At 41.3% G+C, this 13130-nt stretch overlaps 1 protein-coding gene across 6 annotated transcripts in view; it reads left to right on the forward strand.

Moving 5' to 3' along the window:
* Positions 1–13130, forward strand: part of nrap (nebulin-related anchoring protein) — a 95640-nt gene that overhangs the window by 46041 nt on the left and 36469 nt on the right. For all 6 annotated transcript variants that reach the window (XM_052478361.1, XM_052478362.1, XM_052478364.1 and 3 more), the window contains 8 exons: positions 4405–4602; positions 4987–5091; positions 5177–5275; positions 5372–5476; positions 6406–6513; positions 6765–7076; positions 7794–7898; positions 11806–11904. In XM_052478361.1, coding sequence (XP_052334321.1) covers positions 4405–4602; positions 4987–5091; positions 5177–5275; positions 5372–5476; positions 6406–6513; positions 6765–7076; positions 7794–7898; positions 11806–11904 — 1131 coding nt within the window. The remainder of the gene's footprint in view (positions 1–4404; positions 4603–4986; positions 5092–5176; positions 5276–5371; positions 5477–6405; positions 6514–6764; positions 7077–7793; positions 7899–11805; positions 11905–13130) is intronic.

Here is a 13130-nt window from a genome sequence, read left to right on the forward strand (position 1 = left end):
GAGCCACTGCCTGTTCACCCCGCTATCATCCAGAAGGCGAGGTCAGTACAGGTGCATCAAAGCAGGGACCAAGAGACTGAAAAACAGCTTCTACCTCAAGGCCATCAGACTGTTAAACAGCCGCCACTAACATTGACACTGTGCCTTCTTCATGACGTTGTTAGTGTGAGTGGACCAATTCAGTTTGTCTGTGATGTGTATGCCGAGGAACTTAAAACTTGCTACCCTAGGTGAAACATAAGATATTACTGTTTTTAGTGACACGTTGGTAGGATAGTCTTGCTGATATATCATTCATTTGTTTTTCCAATGAATGCACATTGGCCAATAGAATGGATGGTAATGGAGGTTAACTCACTTGCCTACTAATTCTCAGCTCGACCTCCGCTGTCTTTTCTTCACTCCCGTCTCTCGAGAAAGCAGTATTTCCGTCGAGTTAAATAAAAAAATATTTGTCCAGTCGAGGTGAGTAATTGATGTCCAGAAGTTATTTTCTGTCATAAGAGACGGTAGCAGCAACCTTACATACAAAATACTACAAACAAATTTAAGAAAAACTAGCAAATAGCACAATTGGTTAGGAGCCCGCAAAACGGTAGCTGCACAGCAATTTCCAGGTCTCTCCAGAGATGTTTGATCTGGTTAAAGTCTGGGCTCTGGCTGGGCCACTCAAGGATATTCAGAGACTTGTCCCAAAGCCACTCCTGCATTGTCTTGGCTGTGTGCTTAGGGTCGTTGTCCTGTTGGAAGGTGAACCTTCGCCCCCAGTCTGAGGTCCTAATCGCTCTGGAGGTTGTCAGGTTGTCATCAAGGATCTCTTTGCTCTGTTCATCCTTCCCTCGATCCTGACTAGTCTCCCAGTCCCTGCCCCTGAAAAACATCCCCACAGCATGATGCTGCCACCACCATGCTTCACCGTAGGGATGGTATTGGCCAGATGATGAGCAGTTCCTGGTTTCCTCCAGCCGTGACGCTTGGCATTCAGGCCAAAGAGTTCAATCTTGGTTTAATCAGACCAGAGAATCTTGTTTCTCATGGTCTGAGACTCCTTTAGGTGCCTTTTGGCAAACTCCAAGCGGGCTGTCTTGTGCCTTTTACTGAGGATTGGCTTCTGTCTGGCCACTCTACCATAAAGGCCTGATTGGTGGAGTGCTGCAGAGATGCTTGTCCTTCTGGAAGGTTCTCCCATCTCAATGGAGGAACTTTGGAGCTCTGTCAGAGTGACCATGCGGTTCTTGGTCACCTCCCTGACCAAGGCCCTTCTCCCCTGATTGCTCAGTTTGGCCGGGTGGCCAGCTCTAGGATGAGTCTTGGTGGTTCCAAACTTAATTTAAGAATGATGGAGGCCACTGTGTTCTTGGGGATCTTGAATGCAGCATATATTTATGGGTACCCTTCCTCAGATATGTGCCTTGACACAGTCCTGTCTCAGAGCTCTACGGACAATCCCTTTGACTGAAATAAGAATATGTTCTTAACTGACTTGCCTGGTTAAATAAAGGTCAAATAAAAAAAAAAAAATTAAATTGACCTCATGGCTTGGTTTTTGCTCTGACATGCCTTATATAGACAGGTGTGTGCCTTTCAAGATCATGTTCAATCAATTTAATTTACCACAGGTGGACTCCAATCAAGTTGTAGAAACATTTCAAGGATGATCAATGGAAACAGAATGCACCTGAGCTCAAATTTTAGTCTCATAGCAAAGGGTCTGAACACTTACGTAAATAAGGTTTTCTGTTTTTTATTTAATTTGCAAAAATGTCTAAAAACCTGTTTTCTTTTTGTCATTATGGGTTATTGTGTGTAGATTGATTAGAAAAAAATATTGAATTTGATCCATTTTAGAATAAGGCCGTAACATAACAAAATATGGAAAAAGTGAAGGTGTCTGAATAATTTACGAATGCTCTGTAATGCAGTAGCATAAAATGCATTTTTGGACTGATCGTGGTTCTGCTGTGCTCACATCAAACTTTATCATCAAAGTCTGACATTCTCTGGATTCTCTGGATTTATGGTGCCTTAAAGACAACTGGGAACTCAGAAAAAAACAAGGTTAAATCATGACGTCAGTGATCTTCAGGTCGGAGCTCTCGAAAGAGGCCAGAGTACCCGACTTGGAATTCCCAGTTGCAGCTTTTTTGTTTTTCGAGTTCCCAGTTGTCTTGAACTCACTGAAGTCTGAGATGTCCCAGTTCCGAGTTTCCAGATAAACTTTCTTGGTAAATAGTGTGGTCTACAGCTTATAATGAGATACTCTACCTCAGGCGAGCAAAACCTTAAGACTTCCTTAGATTTCGTGCACCAGCTGTTGTTTCCAAAATACATAGACCACCAACCCTCATCTTACCAGAGGCCGCTGTTCTATCCTGCCGAAAGAGCTTAAAACCCGCCAGCTGTATGTTCTTAATGTCGTCGTTCAGCCACGACTCGGTGAAACATAAGATATTACAGTTTTTAATGACCCGTTGGTAGGATATTTTATTACTGATTGATTGTACGTTGGCTAATAGGACCGATGGTATAGGTAGATTACCCTCTCGGCGACGGATCCTAACAAGGCACCCGGATCTTTGTCCACGATATTCATGCCCTGGCCATAGAGAGGCTTTTATTCTCCATTTTGGTTAGGCCAGGGTGGGCATTCTATGTTTTGGATTTCTTTGTTGTTTGGCCGGGTGTGGTTCTCAATCAGAGGCAGCTGTCTATCGTTGTCTCTGAGAACCATACTTAGGTAGCGTTTTCCCACTGGGTTGTTGTGGGTAGTTAATTTCTGTTCAGTGTGTTTTGCACCTGACGGAGATGTTTCGGTTGTTCTTTTGTTGCTTGTTGTATAGTGTTCAGCTTTACCATTAAAATGACGAACACGTACCATGATGCGCTTTGGTCCTCACCTTCTTCCACCAACAGCCGTTACAACGATACTTGTGTACAGTTTAATAAAAAATGTAAAGCTAAAATGTTAATTCGTATTCAACCCATTTTGTTATGGCAAGCCTAAATACATTCAGGAGTAAAAATGTTCTTCACAAGTCACACTAAGTTGCATGGACTCTGTGTGCAATAATAGTTTTTAATATGATTTCTGAATGATTACCTCATCGCTGTACCCCACACATACAATTATTTGGAAGGTCCCTCAGTCAAGCAATGAATTTCAAACACAGTTTTAATCACAAAGACCAGGGAGGTTTTTCAGTTCCTTGCAAAGGGCACCTATTGGTAAAAAAAAGCAGACATTGAATATCCCTTTGAATATGGTGAAGTTAGTAATTACACTTTGGATGGTGTATCAATACACTCAGTCACTACAAAGATACAGGTGTCCTTCCTAACTCAGTTTCCGGAAAGGAAGGAAACCACTCAGGGATTTCTCTATGAGGTCAATGGTGACTTTAAAACAGTTACAGAGTTTAATGCCTGTGATAGGAGAAAACTGTGTATGGATCATCAACATTGTAGTTAGTTCACAACACTAACCTAAATGACAGAGTGAAAAGAAGGAAGCCTATACAGAATATAATTATTCCAAAACATGTATCCTGTTTGCAGCGAGGCAATACTGCAAAAAATGTGGCAAAGCAATACACTTTTTGTCCTAAATACAAATCCAATACATTACTGAAAACCACACTCCATATTTTCAAGCATAGTGGTAGCTGCATCATGTTATGGGTATGCCTGTGATAATTAAGGACTGGGGAGTTTCAGTATAAAAAAAATAAACAGATTGGAGCTAAGCAAAATTCTAGAGGAAAACCTGGTTCAGTCTGCTTTCCACTTAACACTGGGAGATGAATTCACCTTTCAGCAGGACAATAACCTAAAACACAAGGCCAAACCTATACTGCAGTTGCTTCCCTAGAAGACAGTGAATGTTCCTGAGTTACAGCTTTGTCTTAAAAGTACATGAAAATCTATGGAAAGACCTGAAAATGGTTGTCAAGCAATGCTCAACAACCAAATTGACAGAGCTTGAATAATATCTTAAAGACTCCCACAGAAAAACTTAAGAGCTGTAATCGCTGCTAAAGGTGCTTCTACGCAGATTTCACTCAGGGTTGTGATATATTTCTGTATTTCATTTTCAATACCTTTGCAAACATTTCTAAAAACTGGTTTCACTTTGTCATTATGGGGTATTGTGTGTAGATGGGTGATAGAAAACATCTATTTAATCCATTTTGAAATCAGGCTGTAACACAACAGAATGTGGAATAAGTCAAGGGGTATAATACTTTCTGAAGGCACTCACAATACTATTGTGAGTCACAGCACACAGTTCACAAAACCCTCTAAATGATGCAGTGTACAAAACACACACACACACACACACCCTTCTGATTCTCAATCTCCTCCCTTATCTGTCTGTCTCTCTGTTATCCACAACAATCCCAACAGATTGAGTACAAGAAGAACTCCAAGGAGAACCAGTCCCAGTTCAGCTTGTCCATGGACATGGTCAACCTGAGCCATGCTAAAAAAGCCCAGGCCCTTGCCAGCGACCTGGACTACAGGACGAAGCTCCACCACTACACCATCCTATCTGACGACATCCAAGTACAGCAGGCCAAAAAGGCCTATAACCTGCAGAGCGAGGTGAGGCAGAGAGGGGTGGGCCATGGGCGGCACTGGTGGAGTGTTCTATGTGTGTTTGATAGACTAAAATGAACAGCTTATCCTCTCATGCAGATAATAGAATTTGAGTGCCAATGTTTAAAGGGCTAATAATCAGAAAGCTTTGGTCTTATAGTTGAACAGTCATAAGGTATGTTTGAATTGGCTTGAGATCTTCAGGGTTGAGGTTTGGTGAGAGGATCGGGACAGCAAAGGGAAGGTGAATAGGGATTTAGGAAAATATCTACATGAGTGTTATTCAAGTTAGTGTTTACTATCAAATATGAATGAATTGTGAACTCTTTCACACTTTGCCTGCCCCCCCTCTCTCTCTCTCTCTCACCCTCTCTTTCACTCTCCCCTCAGAATCAATACCGTTCAGATCTGACCTGGATGAAGGGAGTTGGCTGGGAGGCTGATGGATCTCTGAATGTGACCCAAGCCAAGAAGGCTGGAGAGCTTCTCAGTGACGTCAGTATAATAGGGTAGAGTGTGTATGTGTGTATTGTTGATTTGTTTCTTTAGTGTTGACTCCTCACTTTGTTTCCTCTCACAGAAAAAGTACCGTCAGAAAGTGGATAACGTCAAGTTCACCCAGGTGGCCGATACTCCCTCTATCAAACACGCCAAGAAGAGCCAGGAACTGCAGAGCAAGGTGAGGTTGGCTGATCATTTGCTATAACCCTGTCCTGCTCTTTTCTTCTGGCTGTATTCAGTCGGCTTGTGTTTGATTGGTTATTTCTCCCGTCAGCTAACGTATAAGGCGGGCAACGAACAGATGATGCACCAGTACACCATGGATAAAGATGAGCCACTCTTCAGGCAGGCCAAAGCCAATGCAGACCTCCTCAGTGGGGTAAGGACTCTGGCAGACTACATACTATTAGTTCATTTTAGTATATTGTGAACAAACGGTATCCTTTCAGTTGAGCGTACTAGTGCTTTTTCTGTCTACCGGAAGTTGATGCTGTTGCTATGCAACTTCTTGCTAGCTTGTTACTAGCTAGACATTTTACAATTTTGGGTGTGTTTGTAAATTCAATCTGGAGTGCCAGAGTTATTTGGAAAGTCATTACTTTATTACATTGCTCAAAATGTTAACATCTGTCATAATTAGTTAAAGCGATGAATTTGTATCCTATCTCGTCGGACTTCGGTCGCATCATTTGACATTTTCTTCAAATCTGAAAACGTTGTGAAGCTCCGCCCATTTTCAGAAGAATTGCATTATGGGCCCTAAAAGCACGGAAAGTGTCCACTGCTTGTATTCTTCGTATTTTGGTGGATTTAGTACGACATCCGGGAACATTTGGCATATTAACTGTATCCATACTATGAACAATAAGCATATAATATACTCAATTTACGTCAAACAGTGCGGTTAGTATGAGTATTCAAACACAGCTCTGGGCAATTTATGTCAAACAGTGCGGTTAGTATGAGTATTCAAACACAGCTCTGGGCAATTTACATCACACAGTGCGGTTAGTATGAGTATTCAAACACAGCTCTGGGCAATTTACGTCACACAGTGCGGTTAGTATGAGTATTCAAACACAGCTCTGGGCAATTTACTTCACACAGTGCGGTTAGTATGAGTATTCAAACACAGCTCTGGGCAATTTACGTCACACAGTGCGGTTAGTATGAGTATTCAAACACAGCTCTGGGCAATTTACATCACACAGTGCGGTTAGTATGAGTATTCAAACACAGCTCTGGGCAATTTACAATTAATGTCTGTCTTTTAACATGTTCCATCATTCAATCTTGTTCTCATTTCAGAAAGTGTATAAGAGTAGCTGGGAGCAACAGCGAGAGAAGGGCTTTGAGTTGCGCATGGACTCCTTGTCCATCCTTACAGCTAAGGCTAAGAGAGACCTGGCCAGTAACGTGAGTTACCCCCTTAATGTATTCGTTAACCTTTATTTGACCAGGTACCAGGCATAGCACTGTGCTAAGTATCTATGTCACTCACAGAAATGCATTGATACAAGAACAGCAACAACATAATCACAAATGCTAATTTTAAGTAGGATGTGGTTGGTCAAAATACCAATTAGAAAGGGTATGGTAGGCAGGCTAAATGTCCTTTTCAAGGATCTCTTCTAACGGCCACTAATGAGAAATCTCTGACTGGCCAGGTGAAATACAAGGAGAAGTACGAGCAGACTAAGGGGAAGATGATTGGGGTGAAGATGGTCACTGACGACTCTCAGATGGCGCACTCGGCTCTGGCCACCCGGTTGCAGAGTGATCGCCACTACAGAAAGAAGTACGAGGACACTAAAACCAAGCATAGTGCCTCTTTGGACATGTTGACCATGACCCACGCCAAGAAGGCCCAGGATCTGGCAACTGAGACCAACTACAGGACCTTCCTGCACAAGTACACAACCCTGCCCGGCGACATGAAGGTGGCCTGGGCCAAGAAGGCCTACGGACTACTGAGTGATGTAAGTTTTACCTGCCGGAACTACATTTCCCAACATTCTCAGTCACATAAGTCTAAGGCTGCATTCACAGCAAATCGGAGTAATAGTAAATATAAATCCCGACTTGGATCACGCCAGCTTCCAAGCTGTACATACAAGTTGAAAACTCTCTGGTCCCTAACTTTCCCTATATGCTGAACGCTGACGTAACCTATTACCACAGAAATTACTTTGATGACAGCATTTTTTGGCAGTTAAATATAACATTTAATTTTTTTATTTTTTTTATTTTACAATATTATTGTTTTTTTAACATCATAATTTGATTGCGAGCCACGTGATAGCTGTACATTTAGATTATGTTTGCTGTAGCTAGTTAGTTGTTAGAGTTCTAAATGAGTTTGAAGCAAGTGAAAGCTCCCAAGTTGTGGCTCCAAGTTGACAATCGTTCCTCTGATTACTCCGATAGGGCATGAATGCAGCATCAGAACAACTCCAGCACCAGGAATGTCTGCTGGCATTTTTCTATTTTACCCTAAATACAGATATCATTATATCATAGATGTTGAAGGTTATTTGCATATGGACCTTTTACAGAATGAATGCACCTTTAAAAGGTTTGTATTTAATGTTTGAATTAACTTAACATGTGCTTAACCAGGCAAGTCAGTTTTAAGAACAAATGAGTATTTAAAATGACGAACTGGCATGAGAGCTGTTCCTTGTTTGTGTATTCAGAAACAGTACAGGTCGGATCGGAACTGGATGAAGGGCGTGGGCTGGGTGGCAGCAGATTTCCTGGATGTGAAACAAGCAAAGAAGGCTGGCGAGCTCGTTAGCGAGGTAACATTTAAATCCTTAACCTAGAAAAGAATGCTCAATCTTAGGTCAATGAGGTCTTTGTTCACAGCTGGAAATACAAAGTTGCACCAAACATAAACACTTGATATAAAGGGGAATAGAGGACATACTGTATGACTGGGTTAAGAATCACATACTTTCATACTTAAATCGACTATATATGACGCTAAATATATAGTTGAAGTCGGAAGTTTACATGCACTTAGATTGGAGTCATTATAACTCGTTTTTCAACGACTCCACAAATTTGTTGTTAACAAACTATAGTTTTGGCAAGTTGGTTAGGACATCTACTTTGTGCATGACACAAGTCATTTTTCCAACAATTGTTTACAGACAGATTATTTCACTTATAATTCACTGCATCACAATTCCAGTGGGTCAGAAGTTTACATAAACTAAGTTGACAGTGCCTTTAAACAGCATGGAAAATTCCAGAAAATGATGTCATGGCTTTAGAAGCTTCTGATAGGCTAATTGACATTGTTTGAGTCAATTGGAGGTGTACCTGTAGATGTATTTCAAGGCCTACCTTCAAACTCAGTGCCTCTTAGCTTGACATCATGTGAAAATCAAAAGAAATCAGCCAAAAAAATTGTAGACCTCCACAAGTCTGGATCTTCCTTGGGAGCAATTTCCAAACGCCTAAAGGTACCACGTTCATCTGTACAAACAATAGTACGCAAGTATAAACACCATGGGTCCATGCAGCCGTCACACCGCTCAGGAAGGAGACGCGTTCTGTCTCCTAGAGATGAACGTACTTTGGTGCGAAAAGTGCAAATCAATCCCAGAACAACAGCAAAGGACCTTGTGAAGATGCTGGAGGAAACTGGTACAAAAGTATCTATATCCACAGTAAAACGAGTCCTATATCGCATAACCTGAAAGGCCGCTCAGCAAGGAAGAAGCCACTGCTCCAAAACCGCCATAAAAAACCCAGACTACGATTTGCAACTGCACATGGGGACAAAGATCATACTTTTTGGAGAAATGTCCTCTGGTCTAATGAAACAAAAATAGAGCTGTTTGGTCTTTGATGATTTCTTTTGAGGAGGAGGAGGAGGTAGGGAACTGGTCTGTTTGCCCAATATAATGGAGCAAAACGGGCGGAGGAACAAAAATATGAAAATATACCAGTTTAATTTGAGGACAAGGATGTTGACGGCTGTGCCATACAGATTGCAAAATAGCTGGGAAGAGATTTTTGATGTACGGATTTCATATCACAGGGTGTATGAGTTGACATATAAAACAACGCAAGATTCAAGACTTCATGCTTTTCAGCTAAAATCATTGTACATAATTCTTGCCACCAACAACATTTTGAATATTTGGGGCATACAACCATCGTGGCTCTGCAGATTTTGTTGAGAGGATACAGAATCAAAAGACAATTTCTTCTGGTATTGCCCTCAGGTAAGCCTGTTTCTGGTCTCAGGTTCAGGAATGGCTGAAAAAACACAACATAATAATCAAAAATGTACCCTAGAACTAGCATCGTTGGGAGATCTGGAGAGACCGGGTCAGTCAATTACTAATATACTAATACTCTAAGTAAAAATGTTTATCTTCAACTGGCAATCTGTAGATTCTATTTGATAGATTAAAATTGTTTGTTAAACATCACAGCATAGTTGAAAGATATATGGCTCATAGAAATACAAAGAGGCTGGCCAGAAAAGGTAGGTGGGGTGGGTTGAGGGAATCTGAGGGTTGCGATGTAGAACTGGAGAAAAGTGGGAGTGAAGTTGCTGGGCGGAGGGTGGAATCGACAGTCAAAGAGTTTAAAAAAAGGAAAAAATATGTATAACTGATACTAAAAAGGAACTTTGTTAGATCCAATGCCAGTTTGCCTCAGGCTGATGCCACGCAAGAGCTTGTACATGTGGACACATGCATACACACACTTACATTCAAAACGCACACACGGAAACACACACACACTCATGAAATAGTGCCACACATGCACACAAGCGCATACAGTTGGCCTTGCTGTTTTGGTTTTTGTTGTCTTTGATGTCTTTTGTTTTTGCATTGTTTTCTGTTTGTGTCTTTTTTTGTCTTTTCTTCTTTTTGTTGGTTGTTTGGTGCATTGGGTGGGTGGTGGTTTTGGTTGGGTGGGTTGGTTGGAAGGGGACGGTGGCTTGGGAAGATGAGGGAGTTGAGGGGGAGGTTTTTCAGGAGGGTCTTGGGCAGCGCTCGAGGGGAACTGTTGGGGGATCTTGGATGGATGGGAGCTTGGGCCAGTGGCCGAGAGTTTGCTGGTTCGGTTCCCCGATTCAACTGGGTGAGGGATCTGTCCTTGTCCCCTTGGGTGGGGCACTTGACCCTGGTTGCTCCTGTCGGATGCTCTGGATGGGAGTGTCTGCTAGATGATGGAATGTAAATGTTGAGTGGCTTCACTGCAGATAGATTGAATGTTTTTTTTAAAATGTAATAAAAACCATTTGGTTGTAATCACCTCATCACCTCTTGAAGAGCATGGTCAGACCACATTTCTGAATATTCTATGTAAAACAATTGTGCACATTTAGCTCTATGATCAGAGTTATACGGCAATTAACTAACTGCATGCCTTTCATGATCAGTAAACATCAATTCATCATGTAATTTCAGATATGTAGGGTAGCCTCACAATGTCGCTCAATATTGGCCACCATTAATTGGATATTTGAGTGATATAAAATAAGTGAATTCTATCTGACAAGTATGAGTGGTTTATTTTTGCATCTATTGTGGGCTCTGCCTGTCAAGTAACAGAAGCGAGCATTTGCCTGTTTACTTCGCAAGCTACCAGCAGAAACCTTGTCCATAGTGGTAAGTACTGTTGACCTAATGTACTTTTTCGCCAACCAATGTAGGCCTACCTAGAGAAGCTAGCTAACATTGTTTTTAAGAGTGTTTAATTACGATTACTGCTGACACATTATATAGGCTACATTGATTGATGAACCAGGTGAAATTGGCTAGCTAGCAAATAACAGATCATGTCAATATGGCTAGTAAAAAAGCTAACTTTCAGGGGATAAACTAAATGACTATATCCAAATATTATTTGATTTCCTTGCCATCTATAGCGGTGAAAACTGTAGTCCAATTTGCCGATGTCAACCTCGTTCCAAAATACTAATCTCTGATGAAGCTAAGCTAAAGGATGTTGTTTGTTTCGTACATGCCAAATGGATAGGTACCTGCACGTATCTGAAATTACATTATTATTGATGTTTACTGATCATAAAAAGTTACTTACTGTATAACTCTCATGGAGCTAAGTGTGCAATTGTTTTATATTGAATAATCGGAAATGTGTCGTTCTGACTATGCTAAATAGGTGATTAAAACCAAATAGTTAACATTTAACTATCCCTTAAAAACGGCACAGTTGTTAATGGTTTTGGGGAGCTGGGGGTCTCCTTGCCCACCAGCAGCCAAATCGAGCGAATTGTGAGGTTTTATTGAAAAACAGCTACAGTATAGCTGTCTACGTATCATAACGTCTTTATATTGCTCTGCAGCTTTTCCTTCTTGACCTCAATCCAACCGCGACACGATATGTGAAAGCAATATGATTGACCCATCTCATTATTTTAGCTAGCAGTGAGCCTTAATCCTTCACTTCTGTGAATATCTGCAGGGCTGATTTTAAATATGTAAAGTAATGATCTTTATTATAATTTCCTTAACTACTAGTTCAGCTCCAGAACAGTCTAAAATAGATTGACATTAACTGGGGGTAGAGTTATTTTGGACCGAGCCTACCTCTTATTTGCTTTAACGTCTTATTTGTTTTACTTGTAAAAGTGCGTTTTACATTTTAAATGCATTTTTAATACAGTTCGATTTTATTTCATTTCACATACTGTGCTTTATCTGTGGTGTTTTCCAGAAAAAGTACCGTCAACATGTCAGCGATCTGAAGTTCACCAGCGTGGAGGACACTCCCGAGATGGTCCAGGCCAAACTCAGCAACAAACTGGCCCTAGACGTAAGCCCACCAGTCATCTATACATAGCGACTAAAAAGGGACACTACTTAATTAAACTCTGGGCGGTTGCTTTGGATCCGATAACACATGTGCACTAACTCAGTCTAATAAGGTAAAAAAAAATATGAATAAATGACACACCATTCATAACCTACAGCGATTTCCTTGTTGGAATCGAACTCAAATATTACTGTTGGCAATGCCATGAGCATGAATCCCCCTCTTCCCACAAGCTATTTATCATGCATTATGAATATAATCAACGAGGTCAAGCTCAGCAAAAAACAAAAGTGGTCATTCTTAAGGCAATGCATTTGTTTATCCATTGAAATGACATCACTTACATTGTACTCATTCTGCATAGATGCGGTTGCTTAATTTCATTATTTTACAATGGGAAAAGTAAATGGGGAAAACGGTTGGAATTTCTCGCCTGTCTGTTATTTCTTTTTAAACAAACTCAATAACATCTTCGGTCGTCCTGGTAAAGACACGTCGTTAAAAGATTTGGTAACAACTGCTTGCAGTTCTGAGCCAAATGTGATACTAAGGAGGGAAATCGACGAGTATCAACAGCTTTATGCTATGGAGGAACAACATACTCTGTCGTAGAAAGATCCGGCTACCTCACAAAATAACTCGAACCCTACAAAAATAGAAAGGCAGATTAATCTAAAGACACTAATGACTTACTTACCTTTTGAAGTAGAGGCGAGTGTTCTTGCTGGAATCCATGCAACAATGGAACCGTTGGGTGAGGAGGTAGCAGGACTGAGGGGGAGTTTGGAGTTCAGCAAGAGTGACATTCAAGCTCCAAAGAGAAAACAAGACACTCACAGCCAAGGTAAAAAAAAATACACGATTCCAACATGGATTGTTTACTCAGGGGAAAACAGGGTGATGAAGGAGACGCTACTAGACATACGTCGTAGCATGCGTGAAAATCTAATATTTTGGGGGGATTCCTGAGGACGCATCAAATAGTCCAGGGGGGGGGGGCGATCAGATAGTTCGTGCAATCCACTTTGAAACGTCCTATATATACGGTAAACAAGGTGGCTCAGTGCGACAAGACCAACGCAAAATTTGAACACGACCAACAAAAGGTGCTGATCTAAAGCAGGGGAAGCGAGCTTAAAGGGACAAAATCCATTACCAATTTCCCCGGGAGATAAACAAACGTTGCAAGAGGCTGTATCCTGCACAGAGGCAACAGAGGGAGAGAG

This window comes from Oncorhynchus keta, chromosome 24 (genome assembly GCF_023373465.1).
Source record: "Oncorhynchus keta strain PuntledgeMale-10-30-2019 chromosome 24, Oket_V2, whole genome shotgun sequence".
Lineage (NCBI taxonomy): Eukaryota > Metazoa > Chordata > Actinopteri > Salmoniformes > Salmonidae > Oncorhynchus > Oncorhynchus keta.